This window comes from Neolamprologus multifasciatus, chromosome 23, assembly GCF_963576455.1.
Source record: "Neolamprologus multifasciatus chromosome 23, fNeoMul1.2, whole genome shotgun sequence".
NCBI classification, from domain to species: Eukaryota; Metazoa; Chordata; class Actinopteri; order Cichliformes; family Cichlidae; genus Neolamprologus; species Neolamprologus multifasciatus.
The window spans coordinates 38524210-38548568 of record NC_140460.1 but is presented as its reverse complement, the minus strand read 5'-3'; the positions used below and the strand labels follow the sequence as shown (position 1 = coordinate 38548568).

General features: G+C 41.0%; 1 protein-coding gene and 1 long non-coding RNA gene across 4 annotated transcripts in view; one reads left to right on the top strand and one right to left on the bottom strand.

The window, feature by feature from the left end:
* LOC146492175 (DNA-binding protein SATB2-like) overlaps positions 1-4441 on the top strand; it is a 30629-nt gene extending 26188 nt beyond the window's left edge. For all 3 annotated transcript variants that reach the window (XM_085151939.1, XM_085151937.1, XM_085151938.1), the window contains 2 exons: positions 838-1029; positions 2919-4441. In XM_085151939.1, coding sequence (XP_085008065.1) covers positions 838-1029; positions 2919-3557 — 831 coding nt within the window. In that variant the 3' untranslated portion in view covers positions 3558-4441. The remainder of the gene's footprint in view (positions 1-837; positions 1030-2918) is intronic.
* Positions 4358-14822, bottom strand: LOC146492174 (uncharacterized). The gene is made up of 2 exons (XR_014872470.1): positions 12256-14822; positions 4358-7335 (listed from the first exon to the last, which is right to left on the bottom strand). It is a non-coding gene; the product is annotated as an uncharacterized LOC146492174 (long non-coding RNA).
* Between the last annotated feature and the right edge of the window lie 9537 nt (positions 14823-24359).

Sequence of the window (24359 nt, the reverse complement as noted above, 5' to 3'; positions counted from 1 at the left end):
ATAAATGTGTAAAATTGAAGAAAAAGTGAAAAAGTATGTGCACATGCAGCGTTTGTGTTTGCGTTTGTGACAGAACAAACAATAGGGGAAAAAGCAGCCTGTATAGTACGTTTATATTTATATGTACAATGATGAAAAAGCGCAAACATGCTGGGATAAATTATGGGATAAAGAAGGGATGGATAACTGCTTACTGTATATACATAAGGACTTGGCAGCATATATTCAGTGTATATGTGTCTACAGTGGTTTATAGATATGTATACGTTATGGTTTGCTTCAGGTATGGTGGATATAAGTACAGACACTTTGTGACTGAAATCATTTTGCTTCCTAAATGAGAACGAATGTTACAGTCATCTGGTGTGTAGCCCTAAAATGTCATGTTAGTCACCTACATGCCATAACAGAGCATTTTCTTCACAGGGAAATCATTAAACATACCTGCCTTAGTTTTGGGAAGTTGTAAACTAGTTTTAACTTTGTTTGTTTGGGGTTTTATTTGCATTGTAATTCAAGTAGTTCACTTAATTTTTAGCATTTTTGTGTAGGTGGTTACATTTAAAAGATTCTTTATTTATTTCACCATTGATTTAGCAAATTACTGAAGCATGTTAGTAATTCTTTTTCTTTCATTGTAATTGCTGTAAACACCCTTTAATCAGGTGTCCACCACCACCAGTATTCCTTTGGTAAACCCTCCAGACCTCCAAATGCTCAGTACACGATGCTAGAGTAGTTTTAATGTGTTCCTTTTGAGTTACACCTGCAAACAAGTGGGCGCTACATTAATTTGTTTGATAGTAAAGACACAGCTAACCTCTCTTCTTCCTTCAGGGTTGGCTATGTGAGCTGCTAAGATGGAAAGAGAGCCCAAGCCCTGAGAACCGCACATTGTGGGAGAACCTGTGTACCATCAGGAGGTTCCTGGCGTTGTCACAAGTCGACCGAGATCAGGTGTATGAAGAAGAGTCGAGACAGCAGCACAGCGAAAGGCTGCACACCGTCCTTCACATCTCAGAGCCGCAGGTAACAGACATGCAGTCAGTGGTTGGAGTTTGGCACCGCTAGGATGAATCGGAAAGTTTGTTTTGTGTTTCACTGAAGTGGTAAATGTGGTTAAAAATCCGAGGAGCAAAAGAAACGCGTGAAAATCTGATATTTAAAAATAGTCAGCCACTCGCAACCACAGCGCAGCCATGTGTAAGAAAAGACACAAATCAAAGTGTTTTTACGAGTGAGAAAATGGGAAAACCAGCATGAGCGTTCGCTGTGCTGTGTCGAAAAGTTTCCTCTGTCTCCTCCGTCTGTCTGATCCCACCACCTGCTCCTCTTAGCAGCCCTCCTCTTTGTCATGTTTGTGCCCCATAAGTCATTGAAAATAGAAGTGGTAAATGACCAGCCCACACATTTCCTGCTAAACACTCCTCCATCCCACCCTCTCCCAAAAACCAAAATGCTCTCCAGTCTAGCCCTAACCTCAATATTATTCAGAACATAGCCTGTAATTATTGAAGCAGAGAAAAAGGAATTGCCATTATCTTTATTTAGGTCCTTTAATTTTGATGGACCACAGATTTATGGTGTTGGATTCCTGTGTTTGGGTGTGCAGGCCTCCCCACCCTGTTAATAAGCTCTAGTAGCGTGCTTGTTTGTGTGATGAATTTGGGAGTTTAGCGTGCATGTTGGCGGGTGATGGAAGCCGGTTGATAGCACTTCCGCTTGTAGTACATTTTCTTTGAGTCTGCAGAGGGGCACGAGCTGAAATACGAGCCGAACAGTTCGCTTACTCCCGTGGCGATGAGGAGTGTGAGAACACAGAATGAATAATCTTCAAATAGACTGACAGAGCAAACCATAGTGTGTAATAGATTTTGATGTTTCAAAGCTCGAGAGTTTAAGAGATTTAGTTATTTATGGACAAATACGTGCAACCTTTTTCAGCATGGATGGCAAAGCAAATATGATCCCTACACAAATCATCAAAAGGCGGTAAATTTGTAGCTTTACATATAAGAAACATGTCTAAAGGGAAGGATGAAAGTGTTTTAAGTGCTTTCACATCTAACATCTTCAGTGACACAAAGCAAAGCAAAAATATAATCAAATGTCCTTTTTAACTGCTTTCAGTCACATCTTACTGAGTTTCTAATGCAGGAAATGCACATGTGATGCAGCTGTCTTAAAAAAACCTCATAAAAACAGCGATAAAGTAATCGTCGTCTCCTTTTGTCACACACTGAAAGTTATTAAAATCTACAGCAAAACTAATAGCAAAAACCTGACCTACGGGCAGTTTCTGTGAAGTCTGTGTCACTTGTTCAGTATGGAGACACACATACATATGTTAATTTATCTTGTTCCTGTTTTTAGCTTGATTTCACTGTGCAAAGCGAGAAGAGGAAAAACAAATGTATATTACATATTTTTTTACTCTTCTTTGCAAGCTACATATCAATTACTGGCAAAATCTAAACACATTTTTATTAAATGTATTTACAGCATGTATGTGATGTTGCCTTTTATTTTGAGAACAGTTACTCCATATAACATATATCATTTGTTAGGATTTGAGTCTTATTTGTTCATATGTACAGGACACCGAGGAAGTTTTAAAAAGTTTAAACAGTAAATTAAAGAAATCATGACTCAAGGGCCACTTATTAACTTCATACAGTGTCAACTTTGTGTTGAGCTGCCTCAGACCAAGGTGAGCTGCCCTTGAATCGGCTTTTTAAATGTACAGTTTTAAATGAACTGATATGGAAAATCAAGAAAAGGCAAACATTTCTGTTAAATAAGGTGAGATGGATCCACTGTCTTGTTTTGTTTTTTTCTATTTTATTCTCGTCTATTGCAGAATAGGCGACACAAATCTTCTAAATGCTGTGACTCAACCTTTTTTATTTTCTAAACAGACCCTCCACAGGCAGCCCCTGCCACCTCTCATGGCTCCATCCCCAATTCATGATGAACCCCAGCCCATCCCCCCGCCAGCGCTGCAAAGCTCAGAAGATGGGCCTCAGCGCGGGGTGAGCCCCGGCCTCGGAGGTGGAGGAACAAAGAAGGCCCGGTCACGGACAAGGATTTCTCTGGAGGCCCTGGCGATCCTTCAGAGCTTCATTGGCGATGTGGGACTGTACCCGGACCAGGAAGCGATCCACACCCTGTCAGCCCAGCTAGACCTGCCCAAACACACAATCATCAAGTTCTTCCAGAACCAGCGCTACAACGTTAAGCACCACAGCCAGGCCAGAGAGCCTACCGCTGGGGAGGATGACAGGGAGAGCTCCAGTCCCAGTGAGGGAGGCGTCTGCACAATCGAGGGCAGAGGAGGGGAAGAGGCTCTCTCCCCGTCTGAGGAGTCAAGTGAGGACGGGAGAGGATCAGTGGAGGTGTTCAGAACAGAAGGAGGGGATGTGGGAGGAGAAGGTGAGGTGGAAATGGAGGTTGAGAAGGAGGAAGGGGATGATGCAAAAGCTTCAGGGCCAGTAGCTTCCTCTCTGTCCCCTTACAGCAGCGCGGACAGCCCCCAGTCTGGAGAGCAGCAGAGATAACAGCAGCGACCACACACAGACAACCTGTGAATAAACACAATTTTGTCATCACCTTTAATAGAGCTGATGATCAGAGCTCTCTAATATCTGAGAAACCTGGGAAAAGTATTTATGGATGGTTTGACTGAAAAGTGAGTCCACCTACCTTCAGAGCCAGTGTTTTTGTTTATAAAACAGTGTTTGGGACAACGCTCAGTGCCACTGAGAGAAAATGCATTTCAGTTATGCCATGGTTTTTGTTTTGAGGTTGGGGAAAAGGCTCCATAGGACAACACGTCTTTGAAAATCAGATTTATCTAATTCTTTGAGTCGTTTTTGACAGGATAAAAAAGAAAACGCTCAAGCCTTCTACATCTTAGACTGCATTTAAAACACAGCCCTCTTACTAGCTCTCCAAGTACATTTCCAACAGTTTTAGCAAAGAATGTGCATCATCTTTGTCTGCTGTCGATAAAATGCAATAAATTTTGTATTTGCTGTACTGTTTTGATAAAAGGTGCATATATGGTTTGTATAAAGTGATTGAGTGCATGTTGCCCCTCTCAACCCCATAAATACATAACTGCAGGGATAGAGGCTTACAGCAGGTCAGAGGAGCAAACTCTTACATGCCTTCAGGTTCAGGTTACATGCACTTACATGGGGACCAAGGATAAACGGCACTGAACTGCATTCGCCTTTTAGAAATACAAGCATGCAGGGAAAAAATACTATAACCTCTTATTTTCTGATTTTGTTTTTCTTCTAGATATAATTTTTTTGTGTTGTCCTTAAAATTATTTTGGAGATCCCTGCATTGACTTGTCTGTATGTGAAACTCAAAAAAAAGCCAGTTCACACTTTGCTCCTTTTACTATTTATTACCAGCTTTGTATTTACTTAAATCTAAGTATTATTGTTGTAATTACATTTTATTTTCTTTGCAATGACCACAGATGTCTTTGTAAATGGGACTAAAACATGCCAAGAGGACCTTTGGACTGTTACACTCTCAACATTCAACTTTTTCTTTGGCTGAAAAGGAAAATAACTGTTTTTCTGTTTTTTCTTTTTTTGGGACATTTATGTACGTTATGATGTAAATGTTGGTGATCCACCTGCAAAAGTGAATCTGCCATTAAACTGGGATGCAACCACTGTCACTTTACACTGTTTTGTGTCATTTTGTGCAACAAAGGTTGAGATTTTGTGAGAACAAATGAATCGTTTTATAGTTTATCTGCAGGACAGAGTTCCTGTTGTTGTTCCTGCTGATTCTGTTGTAGGCAGGGCAGGAAAATCTGAGTTTAATGCATTTTCTGTGTGGGAAATCTTGCATCTTTTGAATTCAGTAGCACTGCGATGACACTTACAGTAGCAGCCTGCACAAACCTCGGTGTGTGTGTCTGTGTTTATCAAACACACCCATCAACTTACGAAGGCGGCTGTTTTCAAGAGTCTTCCTGTTTGTTGTCGTCATGTCTGCTCTCCAGAGAAATCCATCAGTTGATCTCGATAATGACTGAAGGGTGCATGTAAAGTCACGTAAAAGCTCGTATCAAAATAGCTGTCATTCCATCTCTGATTCGAAGTAGTCAATTGCAACTCCAACCTCCGACATTATAAAAAGAGCAGCTGTCGAATGCAAAGGCCTCGCTGACCACAGACGTGACTGTAAAAACAGCAGCTGTAAACTGCAAAATATAAATTGTACAAAAGCAATTAAAGGGATTGGGGGGGGGCTTCTTTTTTTTAATTTAGGTCGTGCAGATTTAACTCGAGGACTGCAGAAACAAATATTAAAGGGAGAAACATTAGCTGACACAAGCACGTGTTAAATGACACCATGCAGGTGAACCGTCCTGCAGTTTAGCTGCTTGGGTTTACTGACCAGAGAAGTCAATGTAGCTGTTGTTTGCAGAAATAAAGTTCTTGTTAACTTAAAATGTATGTGCGAGTGAAAGCCTCATCCTATAGTTTTCAATATTTCCCAGAGCTGTTTTCCTTTTTTAAATACTGGTGTTATAGCGTTCTGCAGTATACTAATGGCAAAATGTACTGATCTGATTACATAAGTGAATCTGAGTGTAATGATCTCCTTGAGTCTTTCCAATGAATATAATCCATTTAAAAATGTTATCAAAGAACTGTATCTGTCAGAGACACTGTGATAATATCTGCTGTGAGTTGTTTTGTTCTGGGAGTCATTAAGAGTTTTGCTAACTCTGTGCAGCTCTGTGTTTTCCTTACATGCCAGAGCACCTGATAACAATTTGAATCATCCGAGCAAACTCATATCTCTGTCTGCCCCTCTAAGGTCAAACGTGTTTGTGTGAAATGGCTGTGGTAGCAGGCTGTTGTCGGGAAGACATTTATATTAAGTTGCATGTGAAAGCCCTGACCTACACACTCGACCACGACTCTAACCTACTTGTTTTTTTCCCACTGAAAATGTTTTCACTCAAACTGGAGAGGAAATCCCTCGGAAAACAGCCAACCTAGTGGTGGAAAGTCAAGAAAAAGTTATTGGAAAAAAAAAGCGTGAGCCCTGTGTGCTACTAAAAAGTTTTTGTTTTTTTAAATGGATTCAAAGCTAAAGCGTGAAATATCCTTTGTGTGTTTCATGTAGTTTTCTGTGTTCATCGGTTGTTTCAAGTGTGATGAAAACTAATTGGAGATCACAGTTAACTCAGATCTAATATTACAACTGCATCAGTGAGTGTCAGCACGGTCCACCGGCTTTCTGCTCACACAGCTGGCTATTAGAGCCGTATGGCAGGCTGATACGGAGCCATTAGAGGTGTGTGCGTGTGTGTGTGCGTGCGCTCTGGGACAGGGACGCAGGTGCTCCGTGGGCTGATATTACCCAGGATGCTCGAGGTGGGGGCGTGGGGGTTATAGGGGGATGGAGGCTCTCTGCGGAGCTCGCAAACACACCTGTGATCCCCTGCTAGCACGCTCACGCACTCAAACACACACTCTGTCCCCTCAGCCCCTGCGCTGGAGCACGTTAATACACACTCTGATAAACAGGCTAATACTCGCAGCGGCAGCACTTTACACACCACTGAACGCAACACACGGTAATCAGTGAAGCCAACACGTGGCGCTGTGTGTGTCTGTGTGTGATGTTTTGGAGGCTTCTGTGGCCTTTGTGCGCGCTGCCTTGCATGTAAGCAACAAACAGCGTGTAGCGAAACATTCGAGAAAGTTATACGTGCAAATTTTTACATTTTTAATTTAGAGTCCACATTGCAGCGCACTAGTTGCATACTGAGGGCTTTTATTTTTTCATCTACTGCTCCTTTGGGCACCCTGATGACTTCATTTTGTCACAGATTATTAGGCAGAGGACTCACTCGCAGAAGTTTAGAGAGAAGGTGAGGGTTTATTTACAGTGTGGCACCAAGTGAGAATATCTACATATATACAGTGAGACAGATAACACGGGGCTCCAGGGGGTGGAGGGGGGTCCGAGGGGCTCCTCTTCAACTTAATCCACAGCTCACTCTGAATGTCCACTCCAAAATGCTTGCGCTCACTCACACACATCCACAGAAATCCAGACGGCAGGGAAGACGAGCAGGGAATCTAGAAGGCCTGTGCACAGAAAAACAACGTTAGGAGGAAACTCTACGTGATCACAAGGAATACTTCCAAAGGCTAGGCTACACTGACGGTAATGTGACGATCCAGCGAGGAAGCAGCCTGTCTTGCCATCTTAAGTAGTCTGCCAGGATCAGTGTGAATGAGCCACAGGTGTGTGTTCAGAGGCGGGGAATCAAGGTCCAGTTCCGCCCTGGTGGGAGAGGCGAAGACAAAAAACACACACGGCGACTTCTCCAGATCTTGAGAAACATGACACATTTAGTCAACTAAAACGCTCATGTGATTCGTAGCTTGCAATAAGTATGGGTAGCACTAATTTGCACAGAACCCATGAAAAAGTACGATACGTTAGTCTTGAGCCAGCCCTCATTTCTTCATGTGCTTGCTAAGCAGTCTTCAGGAATAGTTCTCCAGGTTTCTTGAAGGACATTCAAAGCTCTTCTGTGGATGTTTCTGCCTTTTGTTCTGTTGTCTGTCAACATGATCCCACTATGCTTCACTAATGCTGAGATCCGTGACTGCCAGTGTTCCAGTTATGCTTTTACTGCATTGCCAGTGTGTTCAGGATCATTGTCAAGTCAAAAAATGAAGCTGTTGCCAATCTAACAGTACAATCATAATTTTATCACTTTTGACAAGATTTACACCACTGGCTGAAATGCAAACCCAAACCATGACAGAGCCTCCACCCTGTTTTACAGATGGGTGTATTCACTCATTATTGTGCTGTCGCCTGACCTTTTCTGCACATACTGATCCCAATTTGAACCAAAAATGTAAACTTTTTCCACTGACTTTCAGTCTAGTTCTTATTTAATGTTCATACTTCAGCCTCTTCTCCCTGTTTCCCTTCCTTAAGGATGGCTTCTTGACAGCCACCCTCCACTGAGACCATTTCTGATGAGGCTTCAGTGACAGTAGACGGATCAGCCGATGGTTCTTTTCTGGATTTTCTTTTCCTTTTTCTTAAGAACATTATTTTAGAAACTTGAAAGAACGTATAAAGAACCGCTTTAAAAATCACAACAAAGTCTGGCTCCTTGTATGCAAAATTTAAAGACGTGAGGGTGTCTCAAGACTTTTGCACAGTGCTGCAGATAGATTGCAACTAGTGCTGTGATCTTCATCTGAATATGAAGTGTTAGAGATTGCGAACAAGTTGTCTCTGCATTTGGAGGACTTGAAATAAAAAAAAACCTAAAAGTATCCTAATATCCTACTACCTCCTACAATAGGAGGAAATTTCTTTACTACAAATACAGTGTTGGGAAGGTTACTTTTAAAATGTATTCCATTACAGATTACAGAATACATGCCCCGAAATGTATTCTGTAACGTATTCCGTTACGTTACTCAATGAGAGTAACGTATTCTGAATACTTGGATTACTTAATATATTATCATGCTGTTTACAACTACATGAATGTACTATTGCTGTGATTTATTACTGTTACTGAAGGTCCGCGGCTCCGAACCGTAGTAAAGGGACCTCTGGCTAATACGGTGGGTTCTGTGTCAGGCTCGTAGCCGAAAACTAGCTTTACTTTGTTGTCTGGGTCACTTTGCTAGCAGAGACAGAGAGAGGCGTTGAAAAGCTGCACCAACGGAACTTATTGTTTCAGAGGAAAACACGAACACGGTGTACAGTCGAGTCTTAAAAGCTTACTTACAACTGGGCTCGTCAGGCTCTCTTCTTGGCTGCAGTGGTTATTATTATATTTACATGCTTCCAGCTCCCGTTTTTGCTCGATGACAGCTCGTACTTTTCCTTTTTCTCCCTCCCTCGCTCACAGACACATAACGTGTATGACAGTCCATTCTCCCTGCAGCACGGACTACACTGCCCATGATGCTACATTCTTTAGAGCTATACCGGTATCATTCTGCCTATTAGCTTAGCACAACAACAAAAAGGGCTCTCTCACCCAGGAAACACGCAGAGAGAGAGCGTCACCCTGTAACCATGGCAACCGTAACGGTGCCGCCTGGAACAACAGAACGTAGCTGTCAAACAAAACCCAAACAGTCCTGACCCGCCACAATATGAAACAGGGAAGTACCGCCGTGTAATCCATTTATTTCAACAAAGTAACTGTATTCTAAATACCACCTTTTTAAACGGTAACTGTAACGGAATATAGTTACTCATATTTTGTATTTTAAATACGTAACGGCGGTACATGTATTCCGTTACTCCCCAACACTGTATGTATGAGCAGCTTAAACGTCCAGACTACAGATGTCTGGTTTATTTTCTGTGAATAAAACCGGAACTTGAAATAATGTCACTATAAGCACTTTCAGTCAGATTAGGAATTATTGATTGAGTTTTCTTAAACACAATATTACTAATGTATCCTACTTGTGATTGAAGTACATCCTGTCTGTCTCATTAGGTGACATTTATGAACAATTATACAATTTACGCGCCCACAAGCACCTGAACAGAAACTGTGTAAATTGTAATTACCATGCTCCTATAACAACTCCTCAATAATGCTCACACCGATTACAACTATTTAACCTTTACCTGAACCTAAAACTGGTTCTAAGATGAAGTTTAAAACCAAGTCCAAGTCTTGAAACAAAGCTTTAAGCAGGTGTGGTGACATCTAAATCCTCACCAGTTCACACACACGGTTACGTAACATTTCCATTTGTCAAAACAGAATTTCGCTCTTATTCAAATCGTAGAAAATTCCTCCTCAGAAATGTGTCATTAACACAGTACGTCTGTAGGGTATCATATATGCTAAGACGCATCCAAGTTATTGCACATTGTCATCAGCTACTCGTGGTAACTAAACATCACAACTTTTGGCCCGTCACACACACAGATGGTGAAAACACCCCTCAAAACACGCAGAGATGAAACGAGTCAGAAAACAACCACATCACATCTCCTTCAAAAACAAACATTTAATTATGGCAGCTCTGCTGCATTAGTGGCCGACCGGCGGGTTTTGATGTGCGCCTCTAAATAGCGTTACATTGAGCCAGTAACATTTTTAACGCCCACAAAAGACATTCAAAGCAAATCCTTTCAAGAGGAAAATGAAAGACTAATAGGGTTTTAACTTTTAAAAGTCTGGAATCTGATCATTTAACGTGCCATTTCAAGTAATAAAAGCTCTTTTGTTTGTTAATACATGTTTTTTTTTTAAAGGAAATATATTTAAAGCTAAATTAGGACGCTTTCTCTCTACTTTTGGGAGAACTTTAGGAATGGACATCTTATATTTGGATAATTCATTAGTGGATGTGGATTACCATTAACGTTAACCTTCTCCTGATCAAGATTTTGTTGAGCTCCAATAAAACCTTCCAGCTCATCTTTACTGTCTGTAGTCAGGTGTTTTCAGTGATGCATGACTAATTCAACAAAATATGTTACTTCAAAAGCTTTCAGTGATGGTTTGCGATCATAAACACTATAATGTTTTACTCTGTATTTAACCCACTGAGTTAGGGTTCAAACTATATCTACCTTTTAGCACACGGAGTCCCACAGGGGAGTGTCCTGGGCCCCCTGCTGCTTGTAGGGGAATACAGTGTGTCATGGTTACCGTGAAAATCCCATCTTTAAATGTTGATGATTCATTTAGCCACATTAATTTAGGTGAAGAGGCTTTTTGGTATTGTTTCATCTGATATATTAACTTGTGTGATGTGGTTTGAAATGTGACAGATAAAAGGAGATGCACGGTGGGCCTGTTAACCTAAATAAAGGCAGCCCTAATTCTGCCTTTAAAATAATATACTGTAACCATAGTTAAAGGTTATTTTACAGTGACAGGTTTGCTATCTCTGCACTCTGTTGTTATTTCTTTAAGATACATGTTTGGTTGTGCTGCAGGAAAAAGGGAGTTAATGTGTGCAGGAAGGGGAGACGGGTCTCGGTTGTTGTGTGTGACTGTACGAGGCTGAAGTGAGGTGTTGTACGAGAGCACTCTCCCCGGAGTTAACAGCCCGTTTGCCTGTGTTACCGAATAAACGGACAAACTGAGATCAAAACGTCTGGTTCTTAGGAGCGTTACAGTACTTTTAACCCAGTGTTTTAATGGGGGAAAGAAACATCTAAAATTAAATACATCTAAACAACATGCAGTACAAACTGAGCGAGCACAATAAAGTTATTTACCTTTTTAATTTACTCCATTGATAGATTACTAATGCTTCTGTAGGTACGGTAAACAGAACATTCACTTATGTACTCTAATTAGGAAACAGACCAATTAATATCATTAATCATAAATAACAGAATTTACAGGCTCTAATTTGTGGCACAATTTATTTGCTTGTTCTTATTTTTCATTTGGTGTTTATTATTCACCCAGTAACTGAAGAGGTCTTTAGGCTACGGTACCAGCCAACAGCAAAGTTAAACAGGTGACTGGGAAACTGTAGATGTGACTGTGATTTATACGGAGCACCTAAATACTGTTGCAGACCAAGCAAGACCCCCTCCTACCCAGCCACGCCACTAAACCTGTTCAGGAATGTCTCAAGCAACATGACAAAGAACCCAAAGTGTTGACTCTGCCCCCAAACTTCCTAAATCTCCTCCCAGGCAAACATGTAATGTGCCAGAAATGACCTAATCCTCACAACCCACAGGACCCGAATGATCCACTGCCAACATCCTGGTGAAAGACACCATGGGACAGCAACAGAGGTCAAAGGGACCTAGACTATATGAAACAAGTGCCGTGGCTCGTGATTGGCGTATACACCATCATTAATGCCTCTCTGAGCTTTGAGCACACGGTGAAAGTCTATTAAGGCATTCTGAAGTTATGTAAGGCAACGCTGGCTTAATTTATGCTCTGTAAATAATTATGTCATTGCGCAGTGATCTCGCTTCATCACACTGGATTTTACATCACATCCACAACTTCCAGCTTAGGTGATGTCGCCCAAAAAAACCCTGAACAACAGGTTTCTGTTATTTCTCAGTGACTAAAGGACATCAGTTTGCCAAAAGAATATTTCATAACTGATCCTGAAATACACTTTCGACTGTTTTGCATTAAAAAAGAAATGTGGCAGTGACTGGAGCACAGCTGAAGTTATTAACCCTTTCAGCAGACAGATAATGTGTTGGTCTAACCTCAGTGCGAGCCAGAGGAGCCGTCGAGGAAGCACAGCTGGCCGGGTGGCTGTGGGCTCTCGACACCAGCTGCAGACTCTTGTGCAGAAAGAGCCACCAGGTGTCTGGGATTTCACGCTCCTTCCCTCTTTCCACCGATTCCTACTGCCGCCTGCTGAACCGTTACTGGGTTGGATTAGCACCGGCTGTTCCTCCACAGTGCCGCCACGGGCCCAAAGCTCACCACGCTTTACTGCCCAGCTCCCTCACACAGGATGGAGGAAAATGTTCTTTGGACTTATTTTCAAGTTTGCTGCCGACGCCGTGTTTTGCTAGTCTGTGTTTAGTGATGGTTGAGATCTGTTTGTTGACAGGGTGAGCATATTTGTTTTCACTGTTGTCAAGACAAGAAATATTCAATTAAGAAAGGTCACTTAACCAAAATTACAAAAACACAAATTGTTCATACAAATAGTTTTTGGTTTTGGTGGCGTTGGTCTACCGCTGAAATTTTCTATTCCCAGAACATCGTCCCCAAAACCCTGGACAGTCCAAAGGCTCAGTCAAGTTCTGACACTTCCAATGACAAACTGTGTGAGTGAATGAATGAATGAATGAATTTCAGATGTGCATGCTTTCCCGTCACTCTGACGGGATATGACTGCTTCAAGTACAAATGACTACACTGGTCACTTTTCCACAAAAGTTGTAATGGCAGCCTCTTTTCCTAGCTAGTAACATTTATATATTACTTTCAGTGCAGTGCAAGTTTAACTATATGACTGTTACTATAACACAGCGGTCCCCAACCCCCGGGCCTCGGACCGGTACCGGTCCGTGAGTCATTTGGTACCAGGCCGCGAGAGTAGGGGCTCAGGTGTGAAATGTGTGGTTTTCAGGGTTTTTATCGGTTTTCAGCGTTATTTTGTTATCGTTTTTATTCGTTACTTGGTTTTCCTGGGTCTTTTCACGTGTGTTATGAAGAAATCTTCTTTTTTTCGGTACCGGTACTAGTTTTATTTTGTTGTATTTATCCGCGACACCTTAAAGGTTGGTCCATGAAAATATTGTCGGGCATAAACCGGTCCGTGGCGCAAAAAAGGTTGGAGACTGCTGCTATAACACACAGGTGAAACCAGCCATGTTACAAAAGTGTCCTCCTATTTCCAATCTTGGTGCAAAATTTAGCTAACTCAGTTCTAGCTGTGTTTAGCACATATAAGTTAATCAATAGTATATATTTTCCAAAAGCTAGCTCTAGTCGGATTTACTGATTTGACAATATTCCACTGACTCCATTCTATCAAGGCAGTGGCGCAGTTATCAGAGATGAATGTTAAGTCTGTTTTTCGCTAACCAAAATTAGCATCCTATGTTATACCACAGTGCATTACAAGCTGCAGTTGCTAGCCACGCAAGTTAGCTAGCATACATATTAACATACAGTGAAGTGACTGTATGCAGTCCCATGAAAAACAAACTACACCGCACCATTCAGTCGCTTTTGGAGTCATTATAACTTGAAGTCTTGGTCTTCTGTATGACTTTATCAGTCTCTTGTATCAATGTGAAGGAGGTTTGGTCCTCTTCTTTACAACATTGATTCAGTTCATTTTGAGGTTTGTGGGCATTCATTTATACACAGCACAGCTCAGGTCTGAACTTGAGTTCACAGTCAACTGCAACATCTCAACTTTAGTATCATCTGTCCAAAGGGCATTGTTTCAGAGCTCTTGCAGTCTGTTCAGACTTTGCAAAACTAATCCATGCTGCCATGTTTTTATTGGATACGAGAGGCTTTCTCCTCCAACCCTTCCAAGCAATCCATACTTGTCCTTTCCTTTTGAAATATGTATGAACTTACCTTAAAAAAGGTAAGATTTTGAAACAGTTACATTTCTGCTATTGTCAAACAGAACGCAGGGCAGTGAGATTTTGTTTTGTTTATTTTACTTGCTCTTATCTCTCCTCAGCTTTCCCTCATTATTTCTTCCTTCCTTCCTCTCTGGTATTTCTTCTAATCTTCCCAACTAATCATGAGTGTTTAAAGCCTAAAGTGAAAGAGAAAGGAAGTGTTTAGAGTAATGCGTCCACACAGATCAATACATAAACACACAGACACACACATGTGCGTAGGTGTATGTTGCACTCAAAGAAACCTATAACGCGCGCTATAAACACACAGATATACTGTATTCATATACAGAAATACACACAGACCAGGCGGCTCAAGCAACTGCTAACAATTACAACAATTAGTGGTTGTACTTTGCCAGCCAGCCACGCTGCCTGTTTATAATGTGATGGAGCACAAATGTCATAACAATGAAGCTTTGAGACAAACAAGATGCATTATCAACATGATGCCTGCAGTAAACTGCAAGCACTTGTGTTATCAAGCCGAGAAACTGAGGAAGTCTTAATCTTCCAAACGTCAAAAAAAAGGCATGGTTATTTTTTTTTCTCAGTTAGTGACATATTACTGCTGAAATGATGGGCCAACTCATCTCCCGTGCAACATATTTATTTTTACAGAAAACTGTAAAGACAGAAAAATGTCTGATTAATCAGTTCTTTCGGCGCGCAGGCCGTACCAGTGTTGTCACAATTCCAACCCTGCTCCTTTACCTGGGCTTGGATCGGCAAAAGTGACCCGAAATAGGCACTCTGGTGGAGTTACTTTGTGTGTGTGTGTTTATAAGTAGTTTTAAACCTGATCCACAAAACAGCATAAGAGTAAAAGCAGAACTGACTGCGTTACAGCACCCGCTGCTTGTTGAGAGTAAAAGCGATATGCGCTTTCACGTCTTTGTTTAGCGACTTTGTTTAGAAAAAAAGTCGCTAGGGGGTCTGAAAACTCACTAAATATAGCGACAAAGTCGCTAAGTTGGCAACACTGGGCCGTACGCTGCCTCTTCACCACTGACACTACTTCTTCTAGTGTAGCGTCAGCTACTGATGCGTACAGGGCTGAGCGCCCTCTGCTGGTGGAACTTATACAACAGTAAAACTAACATTACAGTGGCCTTACCAAAAGAAAATGTCTCTGAGCATAAAATAAAATGGGGGGCTACTATTTTCAAGTCTCTGTCTCTAACATAGTGCCACAGACACAGCGTTTTAGTGTTCATAAAAATATGCTCAGAATTTGCAAACTCGTGGTGATGATCTTTCATCTTGGTCTTTATATGTTAAAGGTATCGGTACTGGTATCGGTATAAATACAGTCCTGATGTTTACTTGCTTTCAGGTCAATACCAAAATTTGCAGTATCACACAGCAGCCCTTATTATGTTTCAGACGTTCTGTTAAAAGGTTAAGATTCATTCGCCAAGAATATCCATGACTTATTTCTTGGAAAACATGACCCCGCAGAAACAAAAAACATGCTGGAGGTCAGCTCGGTGCATTTGATGTGGCCGCAGTATCGTTTTGTGTTCGTGTGGACTGAAGGTTTGGCTGCATCGGGACACAGCGGGAGAGCTTTAATGGCTGCTGCTAGATTGAGCAGCTCTAAGTGAATTAACTGGAGGAGGAGAGCTTGAAAGTGACTAAAATAAGATTAGTGGGCATGAATAGGACTACAAGTGTGTGTGTGTGTCTGTGTGTGTGTGTGTGTGAGGTCTTGGGGACATTAGTGAGTCCATACAGTCACATTGTGGCTCCCTTTTGGGGACAAAAGGCAAAAAGTCTGCATACTGTGAGTTAATATATTTTAGGGTGAATATTGAAAGTTAAACTTTAAGGTTAAGGCAAGTCTCCAGAAAATGAATGTCAGTGTTTAGTCAGTCCCCTTTTCATAGTGGACATTTTGCCAAAGTAAATGTTAAAATGAGTGATCTCATAGTTACATTTAGGCTCTTGTAACCATGCTCTCTGACTGTCATTGCATCGACTCACTGGGGCACTTGAATAGAACAAAACTATTCTTAATATCTTATGAACACCTGTGATTTTCCTACTGTGACTAGTCAAAATGTCTGGTGAGAAAATTCCTCTATCCACACTTTACGAGTCTTTTTTCACATCTTTTATTTTCAAACTATTATTTTTTATAGCAAATTCGAGTCTAGGACTTCATCTGATGAAGGTCATGTGATCTGCTCAAAACAATGTTAAATATTTAACATGAAACAACAAATTATTAATTCAAGGATTAATATTTTATAGGCATCTGTGTTTGTATAGCATGATAATTTCATTTGGCAGACCTTGGGGCACCCCTGGGTTGCTTTTGGTAGTTTGTTTTTGCTTCTTTAGTATTAAAAGCCAAAAAAAGGGAATGTGGCTTTACAGGTAACAAAGAAGTACATAACTGGATTTGGGGAAACTTTTTTCATCAATTAACTGAATTTTTTCAGCCAAGGAAACTGTCCACAGTTAGATTACAGAATGAATCACACTAGTTTCATGGAAAGCCATGGAAATTTCCAGCCTGTTTTCACTCCTTGCACAATACACAATTTTTTCTTTGATGTAGTTTGTGGCAATACTACGCCAAATTTGACCTTGGCTTGAAATTCAAACATATTGCTAAAGCATTTTTTAACATGCCGTTTTAATGTTGTAAAGGTGCGTATTTTAACCCAAACTGCAATATTTGCCTACATTATTAGTTTTAACCATATAAACCTTAACAAGCAAGTTTTGGAGCATTAACCCAACCAGCTGGTAGAGCCACACAAATATGAAAGCAAAAACTAAGTGGAACAAAGTGCTCTCCCAAATCCTGCCAAAAGAAAACAACCCACAAACCACCACCTGTCGTCGGGGACCGTGACCTCCTGGTGTTCAATATTGCCTCCAAAGTTGCATCAAAGACTGGTGCCATGAGACACTGTGCACAAATCTCTGTGAACAGCAGTATTTGACTCCCAAAATGACAACATGTTACTAATTTGTGATTTTACAATGTCATACTTGGTTGTGAGGGTCCATGCAGCTTTGGCTTTCAGCACAAAGGGCCTATGTGTCGGCATGTGTAGGTTTAGGGTAAGTGTAGGCGTACCCTAAACTCTGAGAGTTGGCATTACAATTACAGTTGGACTTTTTTGTATATGTAATTTGTTTTCATGCACATATTTACATCTGTGGTAAAAAGACAGTGTATATGAGGCTTAGTGCTCACATGTTACTGGCTGGTAAGTGTTAAGGAGGCCTGTGTACTGTAGAAGTGAAGTAGCTAGCATTAGGCTAGCACCTTTGTCACAAATGGATCAATTTTTAAAGTATTAGTTCAGGAAACTGCCAGGGTCGTCCAGTGTACTGACAGTGATCCAGCGATATCCGTCTCTTTCTGTCTGTCCTCCTGGATCTCTCCAGTCGTCTGTCTTCCTGGCAGGCAGCAGTCTATCCTACACTGGGACCGTAGCCTCCTCAGCAGACAGCAGCCCTAATTTCATTAATTATAAACCAATATGCTGCTCGCAGTCCCTCTGGAAAGGACTTTACCCAGCACTGGCATCTGTTCAGCACAAACACAGTGAGGGATGGAGGAATGGAGGGAGGAGAAAACAAGGGCAGCTCTGACTCCCACCCTAGGTGAAGCATAGAACTGTGCAGGGAAGTGGATGGAGAGGGAAGGAGGTGGTTGTTGAGGTTTTAAAAGTAAGTTGATATGGACTCAAAGTAGGAATCCAAAACAGTTTCATGTACAGAGTCACGGAAAAGGAAAACTTACAAGCTTGAAGTAAAAATGACAGATTTCTATAGAAACTAAAAACCTCAGATCAAGATTTTCTGTGACTTTGGTTCCAATTTCTTTAAAGAAGAAAATACACAGTTCTTTGTTTTGTTTCTTTTTATACTCTTATCAAGTTTTCAACAAAAAAAAGAGTGATAAAGGGTTTCTGTTTGTCATTTCCCTGGAGAAAGCCTTACATCTAAACGCTTCATGACTCATCCTTAAATGTGATGATTCATTAGTCCATCTCAACTCTTTTTTAATGCGTGGCCAGTCTGCCATTATTTACATTAGATAATCATTAATATCATTTAATGTACGGCAAATTACTATGGGTCGAAGAATCGTCACTCTTATAATTTGCATATACAGCCAATGGTGATGAAGCTCATATCATATGGGTAGTTGCACTTGAAATTACAGTTGCAAGAAGTTCTGGTAGAAAAATATTAGTTACCAGGTGTAACTCTGTAACCAATCCCTTTCCTCTACCACAGCCAGAAGTTCCAGAATATTCCTCCTGGATCTTCTCCTGATTTAGTGGGATTCATGGCCTGGCCTCAGGTGGGAATTCAACCAACTCAGAGGCTACAAAGACACCCTTTCCTCCAGTCATCCAATAAGCCATTATCACATATATAATACTGAACATTCACCGAACACTGAAACACATTATGTTCAAACTTGACACCACCAGCTCACCAACAAATGAAAAATAAAAGCGAAGCAAACTTTAAAGAAAAGTGGAATGAAAGAAGAATCCTAAACAGGCTGTTAATTCATTCACACATGAGCTGCACAGCCTTACGCACAAGCATTCAAAGTGCAAAAGCATGTTACCAAAGTCAGGGCTGTTTACTCCCCCGTCATTCATAAATTATATACGTAAACACAGACATTCTGGCACATCACAAAACGGCCGGACAAAAAAGCGATGCAGTTTTTTATTTTTTCGTTGCATTGGCTACAAATATGGACAAAAAGGTGCAGAAGCATCACTGTTTCTGTAAATTAGCATTAAGCAGCAAGTGTGAGGTTTGAATGCAAACAATGGGGATTAAAATATGCTGAAATTTGCACGTCGTTTGACTTTTGTTCTCTGTGCTTTAAAAATTCTGACTTTAAAATGTGTTTAACGATATGGATTTAAGGTACTCGTGCATTCCAGTCCCAAACAAGCAATGGGAAAAGGTGAACTACTTCCTGTATCACAGGGCAGCTTTAATGTGATTTTCAGCTCTAATTAGAGTTAAGTCACTTAGTGAGTTGTAATGATGTTTGGCTCACCGAGTAGCAGACGCCGTCCATCAGCCAAATGAAATATTAAAGTGACCTACCGCTGGATTGAGTGCGTGTGTATGTGTGTATTTATATTTGTAGTTTTGTCAAGAGACCCCCATAGCACACTGTGTGTCCATCATGACCACATACAGTACAGTAAACACAAACGCGCACACACATTTATGACCTACATTTACTACACACACAAACAACAGGGTGTCAGGAGGGGCAGGGCAGCAAATATGCATGCGTGTGTTTGTGTGTATGCGTGTTTGTTGGGGGGGTGAAACTCTGCAGGTGCACTGGGCCATAAATCTAATGCAAAATTAGTGTTATCTTCCTACCAAATAATTCATGAGCCCGCATCTGAAATGATCGCAGAATGACTCGGCTTGTCGTCCCCTCTGTCTTTGTCACTCCTCCCCCATGAACGATGATTTATTCAAGATGTCACATGGAGCAGAAACTAGTAAATAAGAACAGCTACAACTGACAATTCTCTGGTTTGATCCCAAATGACCGTTAGGCATGATTCGAGTCATGGAGGGCATAGGAAAGGAAGAAGCAGCATTTTGATTTACAGTAAAAAGAAGGTTCACTATCTTTCAGTTTAAGGCTTTATGTACTAGGACGTAATTAAAAAGTCATCTAAAGTTTGGTGGATCTTGGAATTAGGCAAATACAAATTCACACTAACCATAAAATGTGACAAAAGGCAGAAACACAGTGGGGAAATCTAAGTACACCTTTATAGGAATTGAGAGGTAGCTGCCACGCTCTGCTATCCAAACGTGCTTGATTTGAGAGGGATCCAAGCAGGAAAGACATCAGTAATTATCTCAGAGACGCAATTGTTGCTGCCCATCAAGGGAAGGGTTATAAGGCTGTTTCCACACAATCATCCTACAGTGAGAAAAAGTTATTCACTGTGGGAAAACATTCAAGACAGCTTCCAATCTTTCCAAGAGTGAATATCCCAGCAATTGCCCCCAAGTGCAAATTTGCCCAACAGCTACAGTGGGGCAAAAAAGTATTTAGTCAGCCACCGATTGTGCAAGTTCCCCCACTTAAAATGATGACAGAGGTCAGTAATTTGCACCAGAGGTACACTTCAACTGTGAGAGACAGAATGTGAAAAAAAAAATCCATGAATTCACATGGTAGGATTTGTAAAGAATTTATTCGTAAATCAGGGTGGAAAATAAGTATTTGGTCACCTCAAACAAGGAAAATCCCTGGCTCTCACAGACCTGTAACGTCTTCTGTAAGAAGCTTTTCTGTCCCCCACTCGTTACCTGTATGAATGGCACCTGTTTGACCTCATCATCTGTATAAAAGACACCTGTCCACAGCCTCAACCAGTCAGACTCCAAACTCCGCCATGGCCAAGACCAAAGAGCTTTCGAAGGACACCAGGAAAAGAATTGTAGACCTGCACCAGACTGGGAAGAGTGAATCTACAATAGGCAAGCAGCTTGGTGTGAAAAAATCAACTGTGGGAGCAATCATCAGAAAATGGAAGACATACAAGACCACCGATAATCTCCCTCGATCTGGGGCTCCACGCAAGATCTCATCCCGTGGGGTCAAAATGATCATGAGAACGGTGAGCAAAGATCCCAGAACCACACGGGGGGACCTGGTGAATGACCTGCAGAGAGCTGGGACCAAAGTAACAAAGGTCACCATCAGTAACACACTACAACGGCAGGGAATCAAATCCCGCAGTGCCAGACGTGTTCCGCTGCTGAAGCCAGTGCATGTCCAGGCCCGTCTGAAGTTTGCCAGAGAGCACATGGATGATACAGCAGAGGATTGGGAGAATGTCATGTGGTCAGATGAAACCAAAGTAGAACTTTTTGGTATAAACTCAACTCGTCGTGTTTGGAGGAAGAAGAATACTGAGTTGCATCCCAAGAACACCATACCTACTGTGAAGCATGGGGGTGGAAACATCATGCTATGGGGCTGTTTTTCTGCCAAGGGGACAGGACGACTGATCCGTGTTAAGGACAGAATGAATGGGGCCAAGTATCGTGAGATTTTGAGCCAAAACCTCCTTCCATCAGTGAGAACTTTGAAGATGAAACGAGGCTGGGTCTTCCAACATGACAATGATCCAAAACACACCGCCCAGGCAACAAAGGAGTGGCTCCGTAAGAAGCATTTGAAAGTCCTGGAGTGGCCTAGCCAGTCTCCAGACCTCAACCCCATAGAAAATCTGTGGCGGGAGTTGAAAGTCCGTGTTGCTCGGCGACAGCCCCAAAACATCACTGCTCTTGAGAAGATCTGCATGGAGGAATGGGCCAAAATACCAGCTACTGTGTGTGCAAACCTGGTAAAGACCTATAGTAAACGTTTGACCTCTGTTATTGCCAACAAAGGTTATGTTACAAAGTATTGAGTTGTATTTTTGTTATTGACCAAATACTTATTTTCCACCCTGATTTACAAATAAATTCTTTACAAATCCTACCATGTGAATTCATGGATTTTTTTTTCACATTCTGTCTCTCACAGTTGAAGTGTACCTCTGGTGCAAATTACTGACCTCTGTCATCATTTTAAGTGGGGGAACTTGCACAATCGGTGGCTGACTAAATACTTTTTTGCCCCACTGTACATTTCAGACTTTACAGGCATCAGTTAGCATGTTAAATATCAAAGTTAATGAAAGTACAATTAGAAAATGATTGAACAAAAATAGCTTGTTTGGAGGGGTTTAGATAAATAAATAAATATTTTTTTTATTTATATAGCACCTTTCAAGACAGAATCACAAAGTGCTGCACATAAGATTACAAGTCATAAAAAGATTTAAAATGAGAAAATAAAACAGGTAAAAAATTAACCAAAAGCAGTTTTAAAAAGGTAAGTTTTGAGTTGTTTTTTTTAAAGCAGCTACTGAGTCCACAGTTCTTAATGCTTGGGGGAGAGAGTTCCACAGTCTAGGGGCCACAGTGGCAAAAGCTCTGTCACCCTTAGTCCTCCTCTTAGTATTTTTTATAGCAAGTAAGCTAGGAGAAAGCCTCATCTCTCCAAAAAGAACATGGCAGCACGGTTTTTTTCAGACTGCAAGAACTCTGGAACAATGTCCTGTGGACAGACCACACCAAAGTGGAGAACGTCTTTGTAAACCTAACTGTTCAAGAGTCTAATATGAGGTCATCTGTCTGACTGTAAAAGCTAAACTGGATCGTGCAACAGGACAATGATCCCAAACACAGCAGCAACTCGACAGAATGGCTGAAAAAAAAGGAAAAGAATCAAGGTTGTAGTGGACCAGACCTTACCCTGACTGAAGGGCTGTGTTCGAACCTTAAGAGAGCTGTCCATGAGCAAATGCTGGAAACCCTCAATGAACTGAACAGTGCTGTAAAGAAGAGTGGGCCAAAGATCTGAGAGACTGATAAAGTCACTCTGGAAACAATTATTTCAACTTATTGCTGCTAAAGGTGTTTCTACAAGCTACTGCATCTTGAGGTGTACTTTTTACAAACCTATATGTACTGTGAAAACTTTCTTCTTCATTTTGACTTAGTTTTTGTCAAATGTGTCATTGCTCATCTGAGGTTGTATTTACCTAATTTAAAGCCCCGGTAAGGTCTACATATTTTTTATCTCCTGATTTTTTAAATCTTAGAGTTGACAGAGGGTGTACTTTGTTTTTACCATGACTGCATATTTATTTTTACTGCAGTTTGAGTTTAAAACACTATTCAAACAAAGGGTGTCTTCTGTAACGATTTTGCTGTCAATAGTCTTAACGAAAGGCTATTTGGGGCTTCTGAGCTTCTAGCTGTTTTTCTAAGATGACCACATTAGAGATAACAGCTCACACTGAGATGACTGAGAACCATTTGTAGAAAGAAACTGAGTGCTTAGAGCAGACTGAAGCCTGCGCTTTTAGCTTATAGGGCTACAGTACATACAGTATGCCTCATTAGTTGAATGTTTGATACAAGCATCCACAATTTGAACAGAAAAGTGGTCAAAATCATAATAGGTCTGCTTTAAAAAGCACAAGGGCTGTAATTCAGGGCCTATGTGGCTTGGAACAAGAAGAAGAAGATTAAATACGAACCATATCAAGTCTAATACATGCCTTTTTATAGAAATTGTAATGTAATAACTGCAATTTTGCTCCCATTTGTTTGGGCAACAAGGTGGCTAGCAAAACGTAAAAGCAGCGTCAAGCACATTACTGATGTGGCTTTTCTCTGCACCCACAACAACTTTCAATCAAAAGAGGTCAACAAAACAGTGATTTAGTATTAAGTTATAGTGGATCTTTTCTCCTCCACCAAGAGTGGCAATGACTGTGTGTGTGGGTGACGACAAAGTCGCCTTTTAAATAAAAACAGGTAGCATTACTGTGGCAGAATATCTTGTTCCCTCAGGAAGGAACCCTCAGGAAGCACAACCATAAAAAACATTACCAGTCATCAATTAATTTGATGAGCGCTGGAGTAGAGGCAGCTGACAGATACTATGAAATGTCCTCCAGCTCCATTGACTTTATGTCGTGAAACATCAAGTGAATCGTACCATTATTTTCCTTTTACCTGATACTTCCAGAGGGAATAGCGAGAAGACTTGGCTTCACTTTTAGTTCACTGGCCGGAGCCCAGTTGACTGTGTTTACTTTATTATAGGTCAGTGTGTGCACACCCACTAACTATAGCCAGGGCCTCAGCATATAAAACCCTAAATAATATGTCTACATTTAGAGAAATCATCGGGTGTCGCTGTGGAATGCAACACCATTGTGGTAAAACATTTTCACAAAAGAGCAAACAACCACTGGAGAAAGCCAGAAAAGGGACAACGTCTTTGTGTTATGATACAATGTGATTGACACGTGTATTTTTTTGTGGCCGTATTATATATGGATCACCTATAATGGTTATCATGCAGCAAATACTTCAACATCCACTGTGGCCAAAGATGTTTTTGTGCAATTATGTTGTTGTTGTTGTTGTTTTCTTGTTAAGAAATGGTAAAATAGAGTCAGTGAAATTCCAGTGAAATTAATTCCATCTTCTTGCTTTTCTTGCATTGCATCAGGCCCTTTTAATTAATTAATATAGCAGAATGAAAAGTGCTTTTGTAGTTATCACCATTACAGTGGAACCCCGACTTACGAATATCCCCATTTAAC